Genomic DNA, 26,125 nt, shown 5'->3' on the forward strand with positions numbered 1-26,125 from the left:
AAAAGAAATTCAAGACAGACCCGACAAGTGGTCCCATTTATTTGCTCTTCTGGGTACATACTGGTCATCCAGTCTCTCACCCGACTGCCCAAAATAACAGCATCTTTGAGAAAGTAAACACAAACTTACATGGTGTCAACTGGGCACAGCCCCCCCTTTTCTGAGCGTCTGTCAGTCTCTCTCCTGCTTCTTGGGCAGGGTCTCTCCCAGGCCTCCCTGCCTTGAGAGTTTTCTCCTGCTTTTGTCAGGCTTCCTGGCACCCCACAGTTACTTTCTCCATCAGCCACATGCTGCATTTTCCGGTTGCCTTTTATATTAAAGCAGCGGATTCAACCCAGGAGTGGCTCATCCTGTAATCAGGGCCAGCATAGTCCCTGGCTCTTCAGCTCATTGGGCAAAGTGCCCTGTTACAACATCTTTAAGAATGGATTAGCTGCTCATGAGAGGCAAGGAAACCTAGGTTTGTCCACAACCAGCTAACACATTTTAAAGTTACCAAACCCTGTACACACTAGTCACATTTTAAAACAGGACTATATTCCCCAATCTAGTCTAGAGATGCCCTTAGTGCAATTCTTCAATCAACCCTTTATTCAGTGCACTGCATATTGTATCCGTTTGGAAAACTCAGAGTCCCGGCTGAGGAAGTTGTGCTGATACCACACGGACCACAAAATTTGGTGAAGGTGACATTATGATCCAAAGCTCAGGGTGAAAAATAGTGACTTTTTAATATGCCAATTCAAAAGGAAACTGTCAAATGGGCATATGAATTTGTGTATCCTACATTCAAGATGAACGGCCTATCTGAAAAGTTGCTACAAGAAAACAGTGTGTCTCATCAGTCTCATCCAGGATTGGTTGCTAACTCCTATAGTCCATGGAGCAGATACTGTCATATCTGCTTGGTCCTCGTGGCAGAGATAATTTGCATGCTTTGGACAGATCTGGTGTTTCAAGCAGGTAAAGTGATGAAAAGTTGCAGAGCTAAGCAAAATTACTCTGTGGCTTTCTGATTTGCTATCATAATTTCTCCGGGAAAAGTAACTTTTTTGGTCCATGTATTTCATCGTGGCAATCAGGGTCTCCCTTGACCAGCTAGAAGGCCATCTCACGTCAGGGTAACTGAAGGCACAGATTTAGAATTAGATTTCATGCCTCATAAGGTCCAAGGGATAATTATTACCCCTATTATTGTTTCATTAAATATACTGAAAATGTGGTGAACTGCAAAAGAAAGCAAAACCATTTATTTGTGTACATGCTGTAGTTCATCCACCCTACATGCCACAGCCCTACCATGAAATAATATTTATATTTTGGCACTTAGCAATAAGAAAGTTCAAGGTTGCAGATTACTTGACTATTTATGCACTTTATATAAAAAGGGGAGCCAAGAAAGCTTAGATAATAAACAATTTGTACTTAGAAAAATGATTGCACAACACTAGGGCAGACTGCACTACACTGATAACATCAGGGGGTGTTGGGTCAGTGTACTAACCTTTTATCTTTGGAAGCTAAATTCAATTCCTGGCTCACATTCTCCAGAAAGGAAAACATGAGTCCTCTCATCCTAATTTCCTGTTAATGTCACAAAACCAGCATGCAATTTTGCTTAATCAGAAGTTTCAAACCCAGGACTGGAACAGCAGAACATTGCAAATCAAGACAGAAGACTACATTTGCAGCGCTGTTTGGGAAAGTTTGGAGTAAACTTCTCCAAATGGTATCCAGCTCAAGTCAATGGGATAAGTCTCTCTCATTCATGAACACTACATTCACGAACACTACATTCACTTTCAAATTTTAGGGGTTTTCTTAAATGTAAAAGCAAAGTGCTTTTATAGCCTTTCCTTTCGTCTGGGTGCGATTTCTTTTTGAAACTCCTTATATTCCAGATTTATTTTTAAGCCACAGAAGTATCTTGGTGTGCGATATCTCTTGCTCTTCAACCCCCTATAATGATGTGTGAAGTCATGCCTCTCCAAGGAAGGGACCGGGTTAACCCGTCTGGATTAAAAAGCGACTGTGCCAATGAAGCTTTTGCACATATTTTCCCCTCCACGACTCTTTTTCTTCTTTAAAAACTTATTTATAACTTGGAATTGCACTATAAAACTCAAAACCAAACCAAGCAATACCCCACACCCTTCTGGGGGAACAGAATTTTTTCAGGGAAAAGACAGTTATAAATATATATTTCTTGCAAAGAGATATGTGAATCTCTGCTGTTTTTCCCCTTCTTTCCACCCCCGCACCTATCCCACTACACACACATTATTCTGAAGCCTGAGTTTCTCTTCTAATGTTCCCCAAAATTGTACTGAGTGGCTTGAGTGAAAGCAAGAATCTTCAGAAAGCCTTTAAGGCGGAAAGAAGATCTTGGGTTTATGACACATGGCAGGCAGGAGATCTGAGTTTATCCCCAGCTCTGACACAATTCGTCAGGGAATACTGTTAAATCACTTAGGGCTCATCTACACAGCAAGTTATTGTGCAGCAAGCCGGGGTGTGAATGTACAGCAAACCTGCTAGCCACACAACAACATTTCGTGTGGACATTGCTACAGTGCAGCGAAAGTCCCGGAGCGTGGTTTAGTGACTGCACTTTCAAACAGCAGTACGCAAAACCGCACTTGGGGTTTTCAGCATGCTGTCGTAGTGTCTGCATGGGACACTACTGCACGGCAAGCAGACGCACAGCAGATTCACACCCTGGCTTGCCACACTGTAATTCACAGTCTACACTCGGCCCATAACTCTAGCACAGAGTTTCTCAGTCTGTAGCTGCACGCATGGAGGGATGCTGTGACACAGGGGAGAGAAAGATGGCTAAGGCACTATTAGAATATCTCACAGGCCAGAGGTACCAAGAAAACCACAGAGCCTAACTCCCTTACTGTGGAAGTCAAAAGTTCTTTGCCTTTAAAATACAGGCTATTTCGCTGGAACAGTTTCAGGCATGGGATTCAGAGTGACCAAAAAAAGCACATTAAATACATTCTGCTAACTAATCTGCCAATCACTTCTAGAAAGGAAAGCAGCATACAAGGATTTTTTTTTGAATGCTAAATGAAGCCCTCCAAACTAGATTTGCATTCTTGCATAGGAAGGGGGTTGTTGGACCAAACAATTAAAAAAAAAAAAAAAGAGCAAGAAAATCTTTGTAAACCGTGTGACAGTTTCTTTTATGCATGCATGAAGCACAATGTCGTTTGAAGGTGAGTCACTTACTGTAATCATACAGTAAATACTCCTCACCAGGCAACATGGCAAACTGCTTCCTGGGGATTTTAATTAAAAACACTACCTTGTATTTCAGGATTGCCAGAGACTATAGAAAGCTGCCTTTTCTGAGCAGTAATAGGCAATGATAATCTTTTGTTTTACTGATTGAAAATGAAAACAAAAATGGCAAGCACGATTCAGAAGATCAGACCCGTTAGTTGATGATAAATGACAAAATACAAAGAGAGATAACAAGCTTAAAAGAAAAGGAAAGGATGGGAGAGAAAAGAGTGAGAGGGACTGAAAGAATACAGGATCTAAAACAGCCCGTGTCGCTTCCCGCCGCCCCCATTGGCCTGGGACGGCAAACCGCGGCCAGTGGGAGCTGCGGTCCGCCGAACCTGCCAACGCAACAGGTAAACAAACTGGCCCGGCCCGCCAGGGTGCTTACCCTGGCGAGCCACGTGCCAGAGGTTGCCGACCCCTGATCTAACTGTCCTCTCTGGGATGTAGCACTCCCTTGTAACTTCACAAAAAAGCAGCTGAATGTCAGCTCTTCAACAGAAGTTCAGCCATTTGCCTTTCTCACAACAGTGCAGCTGAATGGGCTCTCAAGATCTCTGCCTGTAAGAAAAGGCAACTCTGATCTTCCTCACTTCATTCAGTGCAACATTTGACTCTTGAAAATTGCTACAATATTCAAATAGTAAACTAACTTGGCAATCGGCGCTGCGTTCCCCACAACAACAAAGGCGCTGTGCACTTGGTTATCTGTGTTTGACTGTATGCACAGATATGCATGCATGGCTCAAACATCAGGAGGTAAATAATTTTAAAAGTTGTGTTTTTTTTATATCTCATGATTCTAAAGGCAGTCTCATCGTTTTGAGCTCTTGGGATTGTCAGTACTTTTCCCTTTTAGAAAAAAGAATCGCTAATTTGTTGCTCCTCCCACCATCACCAATAGCTGCCAAACCTCCCACGTGGCCAATCCCCTCCCCACTGGCAAACCTTTCCAAATCCCTTGGTGACACTACTAAAAAAAGCTAATATCCCCGTGTCCATTTCAAGAATCTGATCATGCTATTGATAATTTAATGTGCTGGCCTTCAGAACAGCTTCCCTTTAACTTTATGGGCTAATTAAAATCTCAATCTCTGAACACTCCATAAAATTAATTTATTCTTGAAACAAAAGCAGTAAAAAAAAAAAAAAAAAGCACAGATGAAATCCCCATCAATTATTAACATTTAGCTAGCTATTGCAAGCAAATCTGTGACCACGTACGTTTCTGGAGTTTACAACAATTTTATCAAGTTATCAAAATACTGAAAAACATTATTGCACCAAAAGTGTGAAAGGAATTTAAATCAGCTCTATGGCTTTTGGACTCTAGCAATGTGAGAGCACTTTTGTACTGGTCAAACGCAACCAGCCAACTAAGCAGCTTTTGGTGAGGGCCAACTGTATGTGAAAGAAATGTTCTCTATGTTTAATTATTACTCCCTCCACGGCTTCCCCAGATGATCAGCATACTTCGGCTTCCTAAATGCTCTTGGGACATTCTTTCACCATCCTGACCTTGCACCAAAGAGTGAACTGCTGGTTCCACTGAAGTCTATGGCAAAACTCCTAAGGACTTAATGAGGCCAGGATTTCACTCAATGCTTCCTAGCACCTTGACTTATCCTTCCTGAAATCAATGGATTACACAAGGTGAGAGAGCAGAATTGGGCCCAGGGTCTAGATTTAATGAGAGAGACATGTTTCAGTGCTTGCTCTTGGAATGTCATTGGCAGTTAGTTGAGAGCACTAATTCTTGTTGCTCTAGGAGCCTTCTGCACACTGCTTCCAGCAGTGTTAAAATATCCCAACTGATGCAATCTTTTGACAGATGTTAAAAATAGGGCTGTCGATTAATCGCAGTTAACTCATGCAATTAACTAAAAAAAATTAATTGTGATTAATCGCACTGTTAAACATAGAATCCCAATTGAAATATATTAAATATTTTTGGATGTTTTTCTACATTTTCCAAATATATTGATTTCTATTACAACACACTTTATATTATTTTATTACAAATATTTGCATTGTAAAAATGATAAAAGAAATAGTATTTTTCAATTCACCTCATACAAGTACTGTAGTGCAATCTCTTAATCGTGGAAGTGCAACTTACAAATGTAGATTTTTTTGTTACATAACTGCACTCAAAAACAAAACAATGTAAAACTTCAGAGCCTACAAGTCCACTCAGTCCTACAGTAACTCCTCGCTTAACTTTGTAGTTATGTTCCTGAAAAATACTACTGTATGTGAAACGATGTTAAGCGAATCCAATTTCCCCATAAGAATTAATGTAAACGGGGGTGGAGTGGGGGGAGGGGGGGGTGTTAGGGTCCAGGGAAATTTTTTTCACCAGACAAAAGACATATATATATATATATATATATATATACACACACACACACACACACACACACACAAAGTTTTAAACAAACAAACAATTTAATACTGTGTACAGAAGTGCTGATTGGGAAGCTTGGTTGAGGTGGTGAAGTCAAAGGGTGGGATATTTCCCAGGGAATGTCTTACTGCTAAATGATGAACTAGTAGTCGGATGAGCCCTCAAGGGTTAACATGTTGTTAATGTAGCCTCACACTCTACAAGGCAGCACAAATGGAGAGAGGGGAGACAGCATGGCAGACGGAGACAGAGACACACACCCTGTGTGCGTGAGAAAGAGAGATGCGAATTGCCCCTTTAAGTATGCTCACCCCACTCTAAGTACATTGCCTTTTTAAGTAGATCAGCAAGTTGAGACAGCAGCTACTGCCAGCAAGCTCCCTCCCTGCTGAGCCCTGTCTTGTCCCCCCACCCCCACTCTATGGAGATGGGGTAAGCGGAGAGCAGGAGCAGCAGAGAGGGGGACACCCTGACATTAGCACCCCTCTTCCACCCCTGCCCCTGCACAGCAAGCAAGAGGCTCCCAGGAGAAGCTCCAAGGCAGAGGACAGGAGCAGCACATGGCAGTGGAGGGAGGGACAACTGAACTGCTGGCAATTGCTGGGAACTTTGGGGAGCAGGGAGCTGATGGGGGACTGCCGGCCCACCCTGGTTCCAAGCCCCCACTAGCTAGCTCCAACAGGCTGCTCTTTCTGTAAGCAGTTGACAAAGCAGGCAGCTGCCAAACAATGTTATAAGGGAGCATTGTGCAACTTTAAATGAGCATGTTCTCTAATTGATCAGCAACGTAACAATGAAACAATGTTAACCAGGATGACTTTAAGTGAGGAGTTACTGTACTTCTTGTTCAGCCAATCGCTAACACAAACAAGTTTGTTAACATTTACAGGAGATAATGCTGCCTGCTTCTTATTTACAATATCACCTGAAAGTGAGAACAGGCATTCGCATGGCACTTTTGTAGCCAGCATTGCAAGGTATTTACATGCCAGATATGCTAAAAATTTGTATGCCCCTTCATGCTTCGGCCACCACTCCAGAGGACATGCTTCCATGCTGATAATGCTTGTTAAAAAAATAATGTATTAATTAAATTTGTGACTGAACTCCTTGGGGGGAGAATTGTATGTCTCCTGTTTTGTTTTACCTGCATTCTACCATATATTTCATGGTATAGCAGTCCCAGATGATGACCCAGCACATGTTTGTTTTAAGAACACTTTCACAGCAGATATGACAAAACACAAAGAAACGTGAGATTTCTAAAAATAGCTACAACATTCGACCCAAGGTTTAAGAATCTGAAGTGCTCTCCAATATCTGAGAGGGACGAGGTGTGGATCATGCTTTCAGAAGTCTTAAAAGAGTAACACTCAGATGCAGAAACTACAGAACCCGAACCACCAAAAAAAGAAAATCAACCTTCTGCTCGTGGCATCTGATTCAGATGATGAAAATGAACATGCGTTTGTCCACACTGCTTTGGATTGTTATCGAGCAGAACCCATCATCAGTATGGATGCATGTCCTCTGGAATGGTGATTGAAGCATGAAGGGACATATGAATCTTTAATGCATCTGACACATAAATATCTTGCGATGCTGGTTACAACAGTGCCATGTGAACGCCTGTTCTCACTTTCAGGTGACATTGTAAACAAGAAGCCAGCAGCATTATCTCCTGCAAACTGTAACCAAACTTGTTTGTGTGAGTGATTGGCTGAAGTAGGACTGAGTGGACTGGAGGCTCTAAAGTTTTACATTGCTTTATTTTTGAGTGCAGTTATTTTTTGTACATAATTCTACATTTATAATTTCAACTTTCCTGATAAAGAGATTGCACTACAGTACTGGTATTAGGTGAACTGAAAAATACTATTTTTTTTTAAAGTGCAAATATTTGTAATAAAAAATAAATATAAAGTGAGCACTGTACATTTTGTATTGTGTGTTATAATAGAAATCAATATATTTGAAAATGTAGAAAACCTCAAAAAATATTTAAATAAACGGTATTCTATTATTGTTTAACAGCGCAATTAATTGTGATTAATTTTTTTAATCACGAGTGAGATTTTTTTTTAATTGCTTGACAGTCCTAGTTAAAACAAATAACTTTCTAAAAAAAAGCTAAGAATTCTCTTTGTCCATAGTTTATACGCTCTTAAATGCTCTGATACCACCTGCAGTTAGTAGGGATTTTTCTACTAAATTATGCACAACAAAGCATAAGAAAGAGAAACCTAAAGACTAAGAGCCACTGTTGCCAGCTCTCACAATTGTTATAGCAAGTTTCACAATACTGGCGTGTCTCTTCAAGGCCCAGTAAGTGGAATCATTAGATTATGCAAGAATCTAAACTTTCATTTTTAAAAAGTTTCTAGCCCTCACGGATCCAGAGAAAAGCTTGAAAATGTGATAGAAATGCACCCAAAAGGCTCACCAACCAGAAAGCAAATACGAACCCAAATTGTATTACTTTAAAAAATAATACACCACTTTAAGCCACTCATATTTGGGGGGGTCCTGCTCAGGATTTTGGAGTGTTTGAGGTTAGCAATAATGGAATAACGATAAAAGAGGCAAGTGACTCACTGTACAAGTGCCACTTCTGGAGATTCCTCCACGCTCAGATAACCTATGTTGGTGATGCAGTATTTGTGTTTCACTGCCTAATGTCTTATATTGACATGACAGCTCCTTATGCAGTTTTATTTCTTCTAAATTGGCTATCAAAAAAAAAATCCATCCACCATTAAGTAGCAGAATGGAGCGCATTACATTTAAGCTATGTCTACCTTTTAAAAACTGCGGTTGTAGCGCTTCCGTGTAGCTATTTGCTACAGCAACAAGATGGGTTCTCCCATCACCATTGTAAATACACCTCCCTGAGAGGCAGTAGCTAGGTCAACAGATGAATTCTTCTGCCAATCTAGCGCTGTCTACACAGGGACTTAGGTCCGCTTAACTACGTCACTCAGGGGTGCAAACTTTTCACACCTCAGAGACGCAGCTATGCTGATGTAACTTTTCACTTTAGACCAGCCCTTAGATTTAGGCCTTTATTCAAAGCCTATTGAATCCAGTGAGCTTTGGCTCAAGCCTTGAACACTGTTGTCCTGTTTTGAATCCAAAAGGAAGAGATCACAGAATGACTGAGCTTCTTCCCAATAACATGCAATCAGGCTGAATGAGTGTTTGGTAGGCCTAAAGTCACCAGAGTGGATGCACAATAGTACTTTAAGAGCATGCATGTGTATTTACCTGTGTGGTTTGAAAACTGGACAGAATTCACAGGATCAACTTCAAATCCCAGAACCTGCAACACAGAATAAAGGAACACTATTATTATTAAAACAGAACTTTCCTCAGAATGCCACTCATATCATAAAATGGAAGACAAAGGTTACCATGGTCTGTTACTTTAAATCACATTCTAAGCTTCCAAATGTGTAAGAGCTGAGAAACCAGTGTTAAACATGCAGTTCTTTAGTAGAGGAAGGGGCATGAAGAGAGACACATGATGGACCCGCCAGAAAAGTGGAGCTCCATATCTGAAAGAGAAGATTTGCCTGAAGGCCAGCAGGCAGAAGCTAGTAGAACAGCATTCTTAGGGTCTGAAGTAAGTCTTGTCCAGGCAATGCCATGACTACAATTCAAGGGGCCAAATGAACATAAAATGAGAGGGAGTAATGGAGGGTGTGAGGAAAAGAGTTCTCATGGTTCTGGGAAGAAAAAAAACCAAAAACTTTTTCATAGATTTTAAGGGCAGTGTAGCAGGGTGGTCACCCCGCTCCTGCCCTGATGGGGCTGAAGCAGCTCTGGAGAGGGCTGTGGCAGAGAAATGCTAGGCTGATTGGGGGAAGCAGCCACAGGTGGGGCCACGCCTCAGTCAGGCCACAGCTGGCCCTATAAGAGGGCTGAGGGACAGAGAGACACTCTATCTAGCTCCCTAGAGAGAGAAGGACCTAGCTGGCTGGGAAGCTGAGAAGGGTACCTAGGGTGGAGCAGTGCTGGGGAAGGGCAGAGGGAGCTGGGGAGCTTCAGCCTGGCTAAGCCCCAGGCTGCAGGCCGAGTTAAGGGCCCACAAAAGGGTACTAGGGCTGCAGAGGGGTAGCCCAGGAATAGGCAGAGGCAGCTGGTCCAACCCCCCTTGCCAATGATGAGCGGTTAACAGACTGCCGTCTGCCCCAGTGAGCGGGGGCTAGATGATGACTGGCAGTAGCAGTAGCCACTGAGGCAAGGTGGGTTTAGAGGGTTGGGGGTTCCCCGGGGAGGGAAGACCCAGATTGGGGGTTACACTGCTGGGGCAGAACCCCAGAGCAAACGGCCCCGGGTCCAGGAGGGACATGGGCCAGTGGCAGGTGAGACACTGGTCTGCAGGGGATGTTCCGGGCTGGAAAGAGCTAATTCCCGAGACAACCAGCAGGAGGCACCGCGCCGGTGAGTCTTTGCCCCGCCATAGTCAGACAGGACTGCTGTGATAATCTAGTGTGATCTACTGTATAGCACAGGTCATAGAACTTTCTCCAAATGGTTTCGGTTTGAACTAGAGCATATCTTTAAAAAATAAATAAATCCAATCTTGATTTTAAAATTGCCAGTGACAGAGAATCAGCACAACCCTTGGTAAATTGTTCCAATGGTCAATTACCCTCTCTATTAAAAATCTATAACTCATTTCTAGTTTGAATATGTCTACCCTCAACTTCCAGCCATTGCATTGTGCTAGATTGAAGGGCTAGATTCTTCTTCTTCAGCATTTGCAGTGCTTGCTGACCCATCCAACAGCAGTTTCATCAGCACAATGAAGGGCACGAAGGCCACCATGAAACCTAGTCGGTTGACATTTGTCAACAGCAAGCGCCATTGACTGACAGAGACCACAGTGACAAAGTGGGTCGTTGTGCAGACCCCAAGGGCTAGACTGAAGAGCCCATTATCAAATATTTGTTCCTCATACAGGTACTTAGATTGTAAATCAACAGACCTCTTAACCTTCTCTTTCTATGCAGATTGAGCTCCTCGAGTCTATCACTATAAGGCATGTTTTCTAAGCCTCTAATCATTCTCATGGCTCTTCTCTGAACTCTCTCCAATTAATCAATGTTCTTCTTGAATTGTGGGCACCAGAACTGGACACAGTATTCCAGCAGCAGTCGCACCAGTGCTAAATACAGAGACTGAATAACCGGTCTACTTCTACTCAAGATTTCCCTATTTATAGCCAAGGATCACAAATTCCCCTATTTCTATCCCCTATTTATATCCAAGGATCACATTAGACCTTTTGGTCATAGCATTGCACTGAGAGCTCACATTCAGCTCATTATCCACCATGATCCCCAAATCTTTTCCAGGGTCTTTTCTGAACAAACACTGTTTGCCCCCAGATTTAAATTTCACAAGCTTTTATGAAACTCAAGACGATGAGAAATGATTAGTTTTGAGATTTTATTTTGGTGGCAAAGGGTTAATCCAATAATGGCATCTTAATTAAAAAAAAAACCTCACAAATAAATTTCCTTTGCAATATTTGCAATCCAAATACTGCAGCAGCCAAATATGTTCTGATTGCCTAAGATTTGGGGCGGGGGGCGAGAGAAGCCCAAAGTAAAAATTTATCTCCTCCCCTACCTCCCAGTTAAAAATAATCTGTTGTGTTATTATTTAAAAATACAAGACTGGGGAGGGGGGGAAAATCAGTGAAGATTTTTAACTTGGCACTAGAAATAGCTAGCAATAACTATATTTTTTTATCTGGTGTTCAAGCCATGCTACAGTTTTATCCACCACTAAAAAATCTAATACAAATCTGACAACAGATTATTGGAGGAGCAGGTGAGTGTCTTTGCGTCTGTTTGTGTAGTGTTTGTATCTCGCTGTAGAGGCCCAGAGGGGCAGGCTGCTGAAGGGGCAGCTGAGCCAGGATTGGCTGAGCCCTGAGTAGGGGGAGGAGCCAGGCCAGGAGGGGCCTATCCGCCCAGCCAGGCAGCGGCACAGCGCAGCGGCACAGGAGGCAGCCAACAGGGGAGTTAGCGTGGGAGTTGGAAGGGAGGCCCGCGCCCCAGGTAAGAACACCAGACATCAGCAGCCAGCAGCCATGAGCCAAGCAGCGGAGGACACACCGAGGATGAGAGCATGCAGCAGCTGTGGTATGTACCTGGTCCTAGCGGGGGACCCTGACCAGTACCATATATGCATGAAGTGTCGCCTAATAGAGCTGCTGGAGGAAAAGATCCAGGGCCTAGAGCTGCAGGTGGAAACCCTGATAGAGAACAGAAGGGGGTTTGAGAGGCTGATGGAGCAATGGCAAGCAGTAACTGAGGGCACAGGGGAGCAGGGGCTGAGGCCAAGGAAGGGGGACCACCAGAGGAGGAAGATGGGCGGTGGAAGCATGTGACCGTGAGAAGCAGGCCAAGGAAAAGGAGAGCCAGTGAGGGGGAAATTGAGCTAAGGAACAGGTTTGAAGGTTTGGAGAATGAGGAAGGGGTACAGCAAGTGGTAACTGACAGTGAGAGGCCAAAGAACCAGTCCCATAGATAAAGGAGGAGTCAATGGAAGTAGCGCCAAGTTTGGGCCCAGGGAGATACAGGATGGCTTAAGGGGAACCACAAGGGATGATAGGAATGGAAGGAGCTTGGGATAGGTTAGAGGACCGTGCTGTCCCCAGGCGAAGGCAGGTCTACGTGATTGGGGATTCCATACTGCGAAGGTTGGACAGGCCTGTGACCAGGGCCGATCCGGAGAACAGAAGGGTGTGCTGTCTACCGGGTGCTAAAATACGGGATGTGGACCTGAGGTTGAAAAGGATCCTAAGAGGAGCGGGTAAGAACCCTTTGATCATCCTTCATGTATGACACGGCTAGATTCTCGCTAGAGAGGATCAAGGGAGACTATGCCAGGTTGGGTAAGGCGCTCAAGGAAATTGAGGCTCAGGTGATCTTCAGTGGGATTCTACCTGTCCCTAGGAAGGGCGCCAAAGGGGTGAGAGGATCGTGATGGTTAATAGTTGGCTGAGGAGTGGTGTTACAAGGAGGGCTTTGGGATGTATGGGCACTGGGAGGCTTTTGGGGACAGACAACTGTTCTCTAGTGATGGGCTCCACCTTAGTATTGAAGGAAGTAGAATTCTAGGAGGAGGCTGGCTCATCTGATTAAAAGAGCTTTAAACTAGACACTGGGGGGAGACGGTCGGGAGAGGTCCTGGTGCTCTCCACGCCAAACTTTCACATTGGGAGTGAGGACAACAAGATAACAGATATAGCCAGAGGGGGGCAGTTAAGTGTAAGGAAGAGTGGGGGGACAGATTCTAGATCTACAAGTCATACTGGAAGTACTGTGTCCCTACCGAGTTGGGTGAAAAGAGTGAGAGGAGCCCAACAGGAAAAATTAGGATGTTTGTTCACCAATGCGAGAAGCTTAGGTAACAAAATGGAGGAACTGGAGCTCCTGGTCCGGGAATTGAAACCGGATATCGTAGGAATAACAGAAACATGGTGGAACGGTAGCCATGACTGGAGTACAGGTATGGAAGGGTATGTGCTGTTTAGGAAAGACCGATGCAAAGGTAAAGGAGGGGGAGTAGCACTGTATATCAATAATGAGGTAAAATGTAATGAGATAACTAGCGCTGCAATGGACAATACAGAGTCTGTTTGGGCAATGGTCACATTGGGGAAGAAAACTACCAGAGCCTCATCCAGGATAGTGATTGATCTAGCTTAGAGATGGATAGGAGCTCTTTAATGTTTTTAAGGAGGTAAACACTAATAGGAACTGCTTGATCATGGGGACTTTAACTTCCCGGATATAGATTGGGAAACAAATGCTAGTAATAATAATAGGGCTCAGCTTTTCCTAGACGTGATAGCTAATGAATTCCTTCATCAAGTGGTTGCTGAACCGACGAGGGGGGATGCCATTTTAGATTTGATTTTGGTGAGTAACGAGGACCTTGTTGAGGACATTGTTGTAGGGGACAACCTTGGCTCGAGTGATCATGAGCTAATTCGTTTCCAAATAAATGGGAGGATAATCAATAGTGCATCTGAGACTAGGGTGTATGATTTCAAAAGGGCTAATTTTACTAAATTAAGGCGACTAGTTAGGAAGTGGACTGGGCTAACATATTTAGGGATCTAAGGGCAGATGACGCCTGGGGTTACTTCAAGTTGAAGTTGCAGGAGTTGTCAGAGGCATGTATCCCGAGAAGGTAGCAGTTTTAGACCGAGCTGGATGAGCAAGCGTCTTAGAGGGGTCATTAAGAAAAAGCAGAAAGCGTACCAGGAGTGGAAAATGGGAGGGATTAGCAAGGAAACCTACCTTATTGAGGTCAGAGGGTGCAGGGAAGCTGTGAGAAAGGCTGGAGATGGATCTAGCGGATTAAAACCAATAGCAAACGGTTTTTAGCCATATAAATAGGAAGAAAACCAAGAAAGAAGAAGTGGGACCGCTTAAAACTTTAAATGGAGTGGAGATTAGGGATAATCTTGGAATGGCACAATATCTGAATACTTTGCCTCTGTCTTTAATGAGGCTAATGAAGGGCTAAGGAATAGTGATAGAGGACCGATGGGAATGAAGATATGGGGGTAGACATTACGGTAGCTGAGGTAGAAGCCAAACTGGAACAGCGATAATCTTCATCCTAGAATATTAATAATCTTTAATAAATCCTAAATTCGGGATTGTACCGACTGACTGGAGATTAGCTAATGTAGTTCCTATATTCAAGAAGGGAAAAAGTGACCCGGGAATTATAGGCCTGTTAGTCTAACATCTGTAGTATGCAAAGTCATGGAAAAAATCTTAAAAGAGAGAATGGTTCCGGGCATGAGGCCGATGGCAACTGGGATAGATTACAGCATGGATTTAAGGTAGATCGTGCCAAACCAACTTGATCTCCTTCTTTGAGAGAGTAACAGATTTTTAGACAAGGGAAATGCGGTGGATCTCATATATCTGGATTTCAGTAAGGCGTTTGATACGGTACCGCATGAAGAATTACTGGTTAAATTGGAAAAGATGGAGATCAGTGAAAATCCAGAGGTGGATAAGGAGCTGGTTAAAGGGAGACTGCAGAGGGTAGTATTGAAGGGGAACTGTCCGGTTGGAGGGTTACCAGTGGAGTTCCTCAAGGCTCGGTTTTGGGTCGATTTTATTCAATCTATTTATTGCTGACCTGGGAACCAAGAGTAGGAGTGGGCTGATAAAGTTTGCGGATGACACCAAGTTGGGGGTATTGTCAATTCGGAAGAGGATCGGATATTCTCCAGGAGATTTGGATGACCTTGTAAACTGGAGTATTAGTAACAGGATGAAATTCAATAGTGAGAAGTGTAAGGTTATGCATTTAGGGATGTCTAACAAGAACTTTAGTTATAAGCTGGGGACGCACCAGTTGGAAGTAACGGAGGAGGAGAAGGACCTAGGAGTCCTGGTTGATCGCAAGATGACTATGAGTAGGCAATGTGATGTGGAAAAGCTAATGCGGTCTTGGGTTGCATTAGGCGAGGTATTTCTAGTAGGGATAAGGAGGTGCTAGTCCCGTTATATAAGGCGCTGGTGAGACCTCATTTGGAGTATTGTGTGCAGTTTTGGTCTCCCATGTTTAAGAAGGATGAATTCAAACTAGAACAGGTACAAAGAAGGGCCACTAGAATGATCCGAGGAATGGAAGGCCTTTCGTATGAAAGGAGACTTGAGGAGCTCGGTTTGTTTTCCTTAACCAAAAGAAGGATGAGAGGAGATATGATTACACTCTTTAAATATATCAGAGGATAAATACCAGGGAAGGAGAAGAATTATTTCAGCTCAGTGCTAATGTGGACACGAGGATGACGGATATAAACTGTCAGTCAGGAAATTCAGGCTTGAAATTAGACGAGGTTTCTAACCATCAGGGAGTGCAATACTGGAACAGTCGAAACAGTAGGACCTCCACGACTTTAAGATTAAGCTAGATAAGTTTATGGAGGATGGTATGATAGGCTTAGTCAATAGGTCAATTATGTGCCTGGTATGATGTAACCTTTTCCAGAGGGTTTGGCTGGAGAGTCTTGCCCGCATGCTCGGGGTTCAGCTGACCGCCATATTTGGGGTCGGGAAGGAATTTTCCTCCAGGGAAGATTGGCTATGGCCCTGGAGGGCATGGGGCAGGGTTCACTTGCTAAGGAGTGGGTGGATCGGCTTATGTGGCCTGCATCTTGCAGGAGGTCAGACTAGATGATCATAATGGTCCCTTCTGATCTTGAATTCTATGATTCTATGATTTAGTATTTGTTTTCACATCCTCTTTGCTATGGATAAAATTTCTCCTCAGAAGAAGAGCTGCTATATATGGCTCTGTGAGTCATGGGAGACAACAGTAATGATGCAGAAATAATCGTGTATGATCCATTTTCAGGCAATTTGCTAGAGGGTTAATTGAAGCTTTTGCCAGTCACGCTCTTCACTGGGAGGCACATCTCTTCCTTGTCATCAACAGCGTAACACCCTCATGTAAATCAAGACCATGTGAGCAAGTCGTGCCTGCAATAAGACTATCTGAAACACGTACACACACACAAAACTGGCAGCAGGCCTGGAGCAACAAGAGGCTGGAGGAATCTGCTGCAGATGATGTTCCCTCCTCCCCTCAGATACTGTGGAGCTATAGTTTTACAGACCACGTAAGACTTCACATGGGGGTCACAGAATCAATCTCTTACAAAAAGGCAGGTGTTAGTGCGCAACTAGAGGAAAAAAAGAATCCAACAATAATGCTAGACAGAAAGGTGGGTTAGTGTAAAACTGGTTTGATTAAAAGTATGGGGCAGGTACTACACCCGCCCCAAAGTCAGTTTGTGATTTTTTAGCTATGTGTTTTTGTCTCCAATGCATCTTTCACACATCAACAGACAACACAAGAAACTGGGAAATGAACTATAAAGCAAAGTGTCATCAAATGTACAGAGTAAACAAACTAAAAATAGATACAGAACGTTCCCTAATTTCTTTCAGATATTATTTGGGTCACCCACGATAACAGTAGATCAATATTGTAAAGGAATGCAAAATTTAAGAGAGGACCTGTGTAACACAGATAGGCCAAGGCAGACATTAATACCTCTGCGCCTGACCACCTTCTCCATATTTCCCCAATGGGGGGTCAGGTGTACCGGTCTCTGCTGAAAGATAAGAACTAGCTGATTGTCATGGTTACTGCGAGATGTTTGTACAGAAAACAATTTTAGACTTTAGTGTAACATGTGCACTAGTATGATCCTGATCTGTTGGGAGTGAAACCTAACACCTGAGAAGGGGGAGTCTGATTGCTGACCCAATCAACATGAGAACAATGAACATCTGTGGAGAAAGCCTATGTTTACTGTCTAGACTAGCTACAGGGCAGAAACTTATGAAGAAAAAATGAAGCCCAGGGTGTCCAGAAGATTGTTACACTCTCATATCCTGTGCCCTAAGTGGGGTGAAAACTGCTACTGTGCAGAAGGAAAGAGGGGAGCTCATGGAGCCTGGAATGGAGCACCTGTGTTACCAGCAGCCAATGGGTGAGGAGCATTTCCCTGGTGGGCACAGAAAGGGCTCCCTCCCACTGTAAGCAGGTGGTACCAACTCACCTCGGACACTCCCGAACAGTGTCACAGCCTGTTTCTCTCTGGAGCGGGAAGAATTTCAATCTTACGAAGACATATCCATGCTAGCTCTGTGCTAGCATGCTAAAAATGGAAGTGTAGCTATACCGGTGGTGTAAGGTGCAGGAGGGTCTAGATGTCTCGAGCACAATCCCATCTGAGATCCTAGGTACATACTTGTGTGTGGAGCCCCTCCTACTGCACACACGGCTATGGCTATGCTACCATGTTTAGCATGCTAGCTCTATCAGATGAAGTGCAGGTATATCTCTGCCAGCTGGAAATGACACTTTCCAGCTCCAGAGTAGGCATACTCTCACTCTTCTAGGTTCAGCACTTCTCACTGCTCCGTGTTAACAACTAAAGGCATTAATTGCAACTAGTGTTTTAGAGAGAGAAAGAGAAGGCACTAGTTCTCCTGGGGAAACAGAGCAATAGCTTTTCAATGATTGAGCTGCAATTCACACAAAGCCAGGAGTTGGATAGTTTCAGTATTGTCATTACTGTCAGGCAGGATAAATAGTATCGTTCCCACCCCCCACAACATATAACCAAGTTCAACCTAGTTTGTCATGACTTCTAACTTGTCTTCCAAGGCTTTGTCCAAACTATGATTTAAAGAATAATGTTAGCACATTAGCTAATGCAGGCTAACATTTTGCCTTTAAACCCTACTCTAGACAAGGCCAGAATGAGTACTAGGACTTAACTAATATTATGTTCCTATAGCGTTATATTCCTATATATGCATACAGAGAGCACAGAACTATGTAGCAATGATTCATCCAAAACAATAAACCATTGCTTTTCTGTTTAGAACAAGTTCTTTTTACAGAGACTCCCACCAGTACGAAAGATGTTACTCCTAGATCAGGGCAGGGAGACATGAGGCTCAAGAAAACTTCTCGCTACTACTCATAACACAAATTAAGCCTAACATTTGAACCTGAGACTCATGAAATTGGATCCATGTGGCAGTTTCACACAGTTTAATCAAGGAAGAAAGAATTCAAGCTGGTAACTTTGTCACAGTTCACTGAAGCACACAGAAACTAAAGACTTTGCCTGACCAATACGGCACAGACCACTCAAGAGATGTTGTCCTACCGTGCTAAGGAGAAAGAAAGTTACTGCTACCTCTAGAAGACGATAAACTTTTAGATTCTAGTTTTGAAATGAGTCTCTAATATTTTGGGTACTTTGCTTTCTTTTTCCCCAGAAATAAGTGCAACATGTTATTTTATGCAACTTTCATTTTTAACTTTTTCTACTGTATAGCAAAATTCTCATTCTAGAACACTTTACAAAGCTGCAATGACATTGTTATATTTAAGGGGGAACAAACCAAGTCAGTTACTACCTGTCCTTCATACTGGAAGAGGGCTACAGAAAGTAAACGTCATGTTGTCAGCTACTTTTCCCTAAGAGCAAAGGGACAGTGGATTAACATGGACCTTTTCATTAGCCAAAGATATCCATGAACAGCCTAGAACAGGGGTTCTCAACCTTTTTCTTTCTGAGCCCCCCCCCCAACATACAATAAAAACTCCACAGCCCACCTGTGTCACAACAATTGTTTTTCTGCATATAAAAGCCAGGGCCAACATTAAGGGGTAGGAAGCAGGGCAGTTGCTTGGGCCCCCACATCACAGGGGGCACCGTAAAGTTAAGTTGCTCAGGCTTCAGCTTCAGCCTTGGGTGGTGGGGCTCAGGGTCCTGGGCTGCAGTCCCTTGCAGTGCAGCTTTTGCTTTCTGCCCTGGGCCCTAGAGAGTCTAATGCCCTCCATGCTTGGCAGCCCCCCAGGGGGGCCCAGACCCCTGTTTGAGAATCACTGGCCTACAAGGCACTGTGGTTTAGTAGACTGAGCACTGAAGAGTAAGCCAAGGATTTAATCTCCTCTCTACCACAGATTTGCTTTATGATCTTAAGCAAATCACTTCAGCCAAAGTTTAAATACATGTTTTTAAAGTGTCCACTAATTTGGGTTGCCTTAGTTTCAGATGCCTAATTTAGGACAGCTTGGGCTGATTTGCAAAGAGACTGCACGCACACAGCTCCCATCACTTTCACTTTGAGCCGATGGTCAGGCTTATCTTCACTGCAGAAGTAACGTAGGTGTTGCACCTAACTCAGTTCCTGTCTGCCCACAATCCCTCTCGCCTGAATTTGGCAGTGCTTTAAATCCAGGCTACCAAGTGTGGGCTAGAGCTCTGGTGTCGCTGTCACTTGGCTAGTAACCTGCCCACTTTGCAGTGAGGATGCAGGCTCAGACAGTCCTCCAGTGCCTTCCCACAATCCCCCTTGCCCATGTGCCCAGAAGGACAGACAGGTTACCCCATAATTCACTGGAAAACAGAGTGGCTCAGTTTATTGCAGCAGAAAAAATCATGGGATATGCTTCCCAAAAGTGCTAGTGCCTCACAAGGGTGAGTAAAACACAAGTGAGACCACAGTAATTTGAATATAGCTGCTCACACGCAGGCAAGGTTAACCAGGGTGCTGATCACCGGAGTCACCTTAGCAGTGAAGAAAAACCTTAATAGGGGGAGAGGGACGTGGGGTGCAGAACACCCCAGGTGCCACTTGTTTTTTGTTTGTTTTTTGTTTTTTAAGTGAGAGAGCAGCATGGCTGGGCCACTACAGTTAACATGATTGTGGGGAGGAGGGAAATAGATCAGCCCAGGTGTGGGAGGAAGAGCCTGAGTGCCTGAAGACTTCTTGTATACCTAGAAGAGGAGCAAGGACAGCCACAACTGAGCCCAACAGAGTGGGAGTTAACTAATTCTGCTTGTTCCAAAGTCAGTTGATAGGACAGAATTTATTGGGAGGCAGGTAAAGTTATACCACTGGTAGGGGACACAGCTGATTTAAACATGCATGGACTAGGGGAAAGAAAATTATATTTTCACCCAGGGCTGGTAAACTTAGTACTTGAGAGATAGGGTCAAAAAAATGTCCAAGCCCTACAACTAACCCCTGTACATGGAAGTGAAATATACTGCTAAGCAAAGAAATGGAAAAAAGAGGAAAAGCATGGCAGTCCAATCCAGCATCCAGACACTCACTACTGACAATAAGGCATCTAAATACCCTCTCTGTTCATTTAAATACCTGAGTGTCCAAATACCCACTCAGCCAGGGGCTCCCTAACTGTAGCAGAGAATTATTCAGACTTAGGATTTGAGGCTGCAAGGGGCTCTTTGCAGAACATGGTATTAAAGCTATGTGTGATTTAATTATTAAGCAATCTAAGTTATTAACCAATCAGGATGCTTTTACTATGTTATTAGCCAATTGTAGAATACTTGTTCGGTCATTTTGCTGTGAGAATAATTCTAGATATATAGAGATATAGCTTAGAGAGAGAGAGAGAGAGAAAATGAAACAATGAATTCACACTACTGTGGCTCTTTTGAGTAATGTTTATCACTAATTTGGCTCCTGAACCACTGAGGTCTGAGTATCAGTACTGTAGCACCTACATTTGAAAACAGACCCTGGTCTCTTCTGCTTCTCCCCCCTAGTTCAGAATCAGGCATCAGCACCCTCTGTTTTCAATTTAAAGTGAAAATTAAGAGTATGCGGTTAACCCAGCTTCCAAGTCAGTTTCTTATGCTCAGAGTCACCTCCCAAACTCCTTGTTGCATGCACTTGGAAAGTTGGCTTGGTCTCACCAGCCAAGCCAGTATAACAACAGCTAACCTGTCCTGCTGTCTCACATGTCTTAACTCAAGTGGCTGAACTCTTGATGGATATTCAAGTTTTAAACTGCTTTGGGACCCTGCTGGAAGAAAGCCAGTCTAACTGCCAAAGCATTGCAAGTTTCCCAATCCAGTATTGTCCAATAGATGTGTTATCAATTTGACAAGGAGCAGCTGAGGGAAAACATTCACTGTAACTGTATGTTATTCTGCACACAGCCTTACTGTGGATTTCAAGGCAGAAGCTGCAAAAAGCAATCAGAGGCAACTTTGTTTTCTGCATCTTAGAGCATTACAAAAATACAGTAACTCCTCACTTAAAGTCATCCCGGTTAACATGTTTCATTGCTGATCAAGTAGAGAACGTGCTCGTTTAAAGTAGTGCAATGCTCCTTTATAATGTTGTTTGGCAGCCGCCTGCTTTGTCCACGGCTTGCAGAAAGAGCAGCCCGTTGGAGTTAACTGGTGGGGGCTTGGAACCAGGGTGGACCAGCAGCACACCACCACCACCCCCATCAGCTCCCTGCTCCCCTAAGTTCCCTGTGCAGCAGCCGCCCAGCAGGCTAGCAATTACTGGGCAATTCAGCTGTCCCTCCCCCAACTGCCATGCGCTGCTCCTGCCCTCTGCCTTGGCCCTGCTCCTGGGAGCCTCTTACTTGCTGTGCAGGGGGTGGGGGGCCAAAGGGATGCTAATTCAGGGTGTTCCCCTCCTCCCACTCCTGTACCCCATCTCCATAGAGCTGGGGGGCGAGGACACAACAGAGCTCAGGACTGAGGGAGCTTGCTGGCAGCAGCTGCTGTCTCAACTTGCTGATCTACTTAAAAAGGCAGTGTACTTAGAGCAGGGTGAGCATACTTAAAGGGGCAATGCACGTGTCTCTCTCTCACACAGGGCCGTGTGTCTATCTCTCACTGCAATGCTGTCTCCCTGCCCTCCATTCATGCTGCCTTGTACAGTGTGAGGCTACATTAACAACGTGTTAACCCTTGAGGGCTCAGCTGAGTGCTAGTTCATCATTTATCAGTAAAGCATTCCCTGGAAATATCCCACTCTCTGACTTCACCACCTCAACCAAGCTTCACAATCAGCACTGTTGTGAACAGTATTAAATTGTTTAAAACTTCTATTGTCTGGCGAAAAAAATTTCCCTGGAAACTAACCCCGTCCCCACCTCATTTACATTAATTCTTATGAGGAAACTGGATTCACTTAACATTGTTTCACTTAAAGTAGCATTTTTCAGGAACATAACTACAATGTTAAGCGAGGAGGTACTGTAGGTCTTTATGAGGCACGGTGATGTTGCTAAATTTTGTGCTTGTGGCAAGAGGATTTGATCAGAAAACTGTGATACACAGAAGATATGTGTCCTTCTGTAAAAATGGTGTGCTTATAGTGATAACAATGTTATCATCCAGATTTTAAATAAAACAAAAAAAAGTCTTACTAGACATGTCAGTAGCAGGAGCTCAGATTGGAATGATGAAGCATTTTCTGCCAGCAAAGCCTTTCCTGATGTGGCACTATCTATAAATGAACTGTTCTTCTTGCAACTTGGCTTCTTTGACATCTGAATAAAGTATTGCAAATCTGGTGTTGCTACTGCTGTCTTTTTTTCCCCTTTAGAGAAAATATCAGAACAGTCTAACCGCACTGATGGGACTGAGGGATATAAAACAGACTTTATTTAAAATACAGTCTGAACTTTATCCAAAGACTAACAAGACAAAAGCTTAACAATTTTATATATAAACAGTAGTGGTATCTTATTTTGAACACCAGAAGACTCCCATATTTTCCCTTTAACCAAAGGGTAATACATCAAGTCCTTCCCTGGGGACTGCAGCTTGATAGGGAAGGACGGCTCATGTGTGTCAAAGACCCTAAGAGCTATGCCAGCAGGAGTTTTAACTCCTGACAAGGTCACCTATGCTGGACAGGTCAGAGGATAGGGACTAGACAAAACACAGTCCACTGGCCCTTCCGAATGGGGTTGAGCAACCTATACTCATTTTGAAAAAACTATAGCAATGCAAACAGCCAGGGATGGCTCCAGACACCGGCGAAGGAAGCAAGTGCCTGGGGTGACCAATAGAAAGGGGTGGCACTCCATCCGTTCTTGGGGCGGCACATCCGGGTCTGTGGCGGCAATTTGGCAGCGGGTCTTTCACTCCCTCTCTTCCTCTTCAGCAGCAGCTCAATCGGGTTTTTCTTCTTTTTCTTTGCCGCTTGGGGCAGCAAAAAAGCTGGAGCCGGCCCTGCAAACAGCCTGATAGCCAGGGATGGTGGAGCCTTGTTCATGTTCTAAGTCAGGGTTTCTCAAACAGGGGTCACCGCTTGTTTAGGGAAAGCCCCTGGTGGGCCGGCCGGTGTGTTTACCTGCCACGTCGGCAGGTCCAGCCGATTGCGGCTCCCACTGCTCACTGATCGCTGCTCCAAGCTAATTGGAGCTGCTGGAAGCGGCGGCCAGTAAGTCCCTCGGCCCGTGCCACTTCCAGCAGCCCCCATTGGCCCGGAGCAGTGATCCACAGCCAATGGGAGCCACGATCGGCCAGACCTGCAGACGGGGCAGGTAAACACACCGGCCTGGCCCACCAGGGGCTTTCCCTACACAAGCGGCGACCCCTGTTTCAGAAACCCTGCTCTAAGTGACATCTAATGGTGAGGGAAGGATTCAGATTTAGACTACTTCAAGTACAGGAATTTCATGCAAATAAGACTAGTAGTCCTTTTAGTCAGGCTTCCTGCTCTTCAGCTAGCTCAATACATGATGCTTCAGAGGAGAGTGAAACAAAAACAAACAAACAAACAAAAAAAGAGATCACTACACCTAAACATTACTGTAGCTTCCTGACCTGGCCATCGTAAAAAGTACCACAGAAGCAGAAGGATCAATAGAGAGATAGGCTACGTTAACTGGCTGGAAGGACAGAGAGCTGAGTCTACACTGAAAAGCATACATCTCCATAGCTATGTCTTTCAACGGTGTGAAAACCTGAGAGATGAAGCTGGACTGACCTAACCCCACTGTAGTCAGCGCTAGGGCAATGACAGAAGAATTCTTCCATCGACCTAGCTACTGCCTCTCAGGGAGGTCGATTTAACTACAGTAACAAGAGAACCTCTCCTCTTGCCGTAGTGAGGGTCTACACTGAAGCACTACAGTGGCATAGCTGCAGTGGTACAGCTGTGCCACTGTAGTGTTTTAAACGTAACCATAGCCCCTGCATCACTGTTTATGGCTAGTTGCATATTTGACCCCTTGTCTGCGCCAAGCCGAGTATAGAACTTAGCACGATCAGAAGTAACTTCAAAGGGAATGACACCTGCATTGTTAAAGGACATCTGAACTGACTGTACATTCTCCTGCCTCTGGGCAGTTAGCTCCTGCTAGAATTAACTCTGTTTAATTGTATAATAAAACCACAGTAACAATCAAATGGATAAAGCTATACTAAAGTATTACAGGCAGCTCCTGTGTCCTTCACACTCTGTTTCTATGCTACTCTGGCCATAAAACTAGCTGAAGTGTGGAAAAGAGCATTTAATAATGCATAGGCAGCTATTGATTTGAAAGTGCAAGAAGCTTAAGATGGGGTGTCAGGGAGGTACAGGCAGAGGAAGATGCAGGGGGCTGGGAGTGGTTCTTTTTGTACCATCCAGCCATGACCCTAGGAAATATCTTGGAAAAATGTCTGGCCCATTAAACTAGTTCCTTTACATGGTGTTGGTCTGTGTGGAAAACTATTCTTCCCAAGGTGCACTTGTGATAAATAAAGTGGAGGGATAGCTCCCTTTGATGGATAGCCAGCCAGTTAGCTGTAAAACCCCTCTGGGTAGCTGTTCTTTACTTGCTTTACCTGTAAAGGGTTACAAAGTCCCCCAGGTAAAGAAAAAAAAAGTGGACACCTGACCAAAAGAGCCAATGGGAAGGTAGAACTTTTTAAAATGGGGAAATAAACATTCCCTTTGCTTGTTCTCTCTGGGCTAAAGGGACAGAGCCAGTGGTGAGCTGGAGCTGGTTCGCACCGATTCACAGGAACCGGTTGTTAAATTTAGAAGCCCTTTTAGAACCGGTTGTTCCAAGACAACCGGTTCTAAAAGAGCTTTTAAATTTAACAAAAGCTCGGGCAGCTGTCCACCCAGCCCCCGGCCCCAGCTCACGTCCCCCTCCTCCCCTGAACGCTCCGCCCTCCTTCTCCTTCCCCTCCCCTGCTTCCCGCGAATCAGATGTTCGCGGGAAACCTGAAACAAGCAGCAGGCAGGTAAGCTGGGGTGGGGGGGCGCGAGGAGGGCTTCAGGGAGACACGGCATGGCTGAGCGGCTCCCTCTGGCTTGGCCCTGGCTGAGCACCCCCGGCGCTGGCCCCGCAGCTCCGAGCGGCGCCGGCTCGGGGAGTCGGGCCCCGGGGCGCCAGCCCTGGTCCCGGCCGAGCGGCGCCGGCTCAGCCCGGCCCAGGGAGTCGGGCCCCGTGGCGCCAGTCCCGGTCAAGCGGCTCCGGCCCGGCGAGTTGGGCCCCACGGCGCCAATCCCGGGCCCGGCCAAGCGGGCCCGGCCCAGCCCGGCCCAGGGAGTCGGGCCCCGAGGCGCCGGTCCCGGCCCCAGCCTAGGCAGTGCGGTAAAGGGGCAGGGAGGTGGTGTTGGAAGAGGGCAGGGGGGTTCGGTGGGTGAGGAGGAGGGAACCTGTTGTTAATATTTTGGCAGCCAATCACTGGACAGAGCAGCTATGCCATAAGCAGCTTTAAGCCAAGTATGATTATAAATCATCAGACCATGCCTAGAACTACTTACCTGAACTCCAAATGTGTAAGTAGATCAGAATGTTTAGCTAGACACAATCAGGTTTATTTCTGTTTATTTTTTAAGGCTGTGGATCTCTGCGCTAACCCCTGATCCTTTTGTTTGCTTGTAACCTTTAAGCTGAACCTCCCAAGAAAGCTGTTTTGGGTGCTTGAATTTTGTAATTGTTTCTTTTAAGATCTAGCAAAAAGCCTAAGTTCCAGATTTATTTTTCTCCTTTTTGTTTTTAATAAAATTTACCTTTAAGAACAGGATTGGATTTTTGGTGTCCTAAGAGGTTTGTGCA

General features: G+C 44.6%; 1 protein-coding gene across 10 annotated transcripts in view; it reads right to left on the reverse strand.

Moving 5' to 3' along the window:
- Positions 1-26,125, reverse strand: part of PDXK (pyridoxal kinase) — a 92,475-nt gene that overhangs the window by 30,906 nt on the left and 35,444 nt on the right. For 9 of the 10 annotated variants that reach the window (XM_039531696.1, XM_039531706.1, XM_039531687.1 and 6 more), the window contains one exon: positions 8,966-9,020. In XM_039531696.1, coding sequence (XP_039387630.1) covers positions 8,966-9,020 — 55 coding nt within the window. Of the gene's footprint in view, positions 1-8,965; positions 9,021-9,111; positions 9,192-26,125 lie in introns of those variants that run through there. The other variant, XM_039531702.1, reaches the window with a different exon arrangement.

Source organism: Mauremys reevesii, linkage group 1 (assembly GCF_016161935.1).
Source record: "Mauremys reevesii isolate NIE-2019 linkage group 1, ASM1616193v1, whole genome shotgun sequence".
Lineage (NCBI taxonomy): Eukaryota > Metazoa > Chordata > Testudines > Geoemydidae > Mauremys > Mauremys reevesii.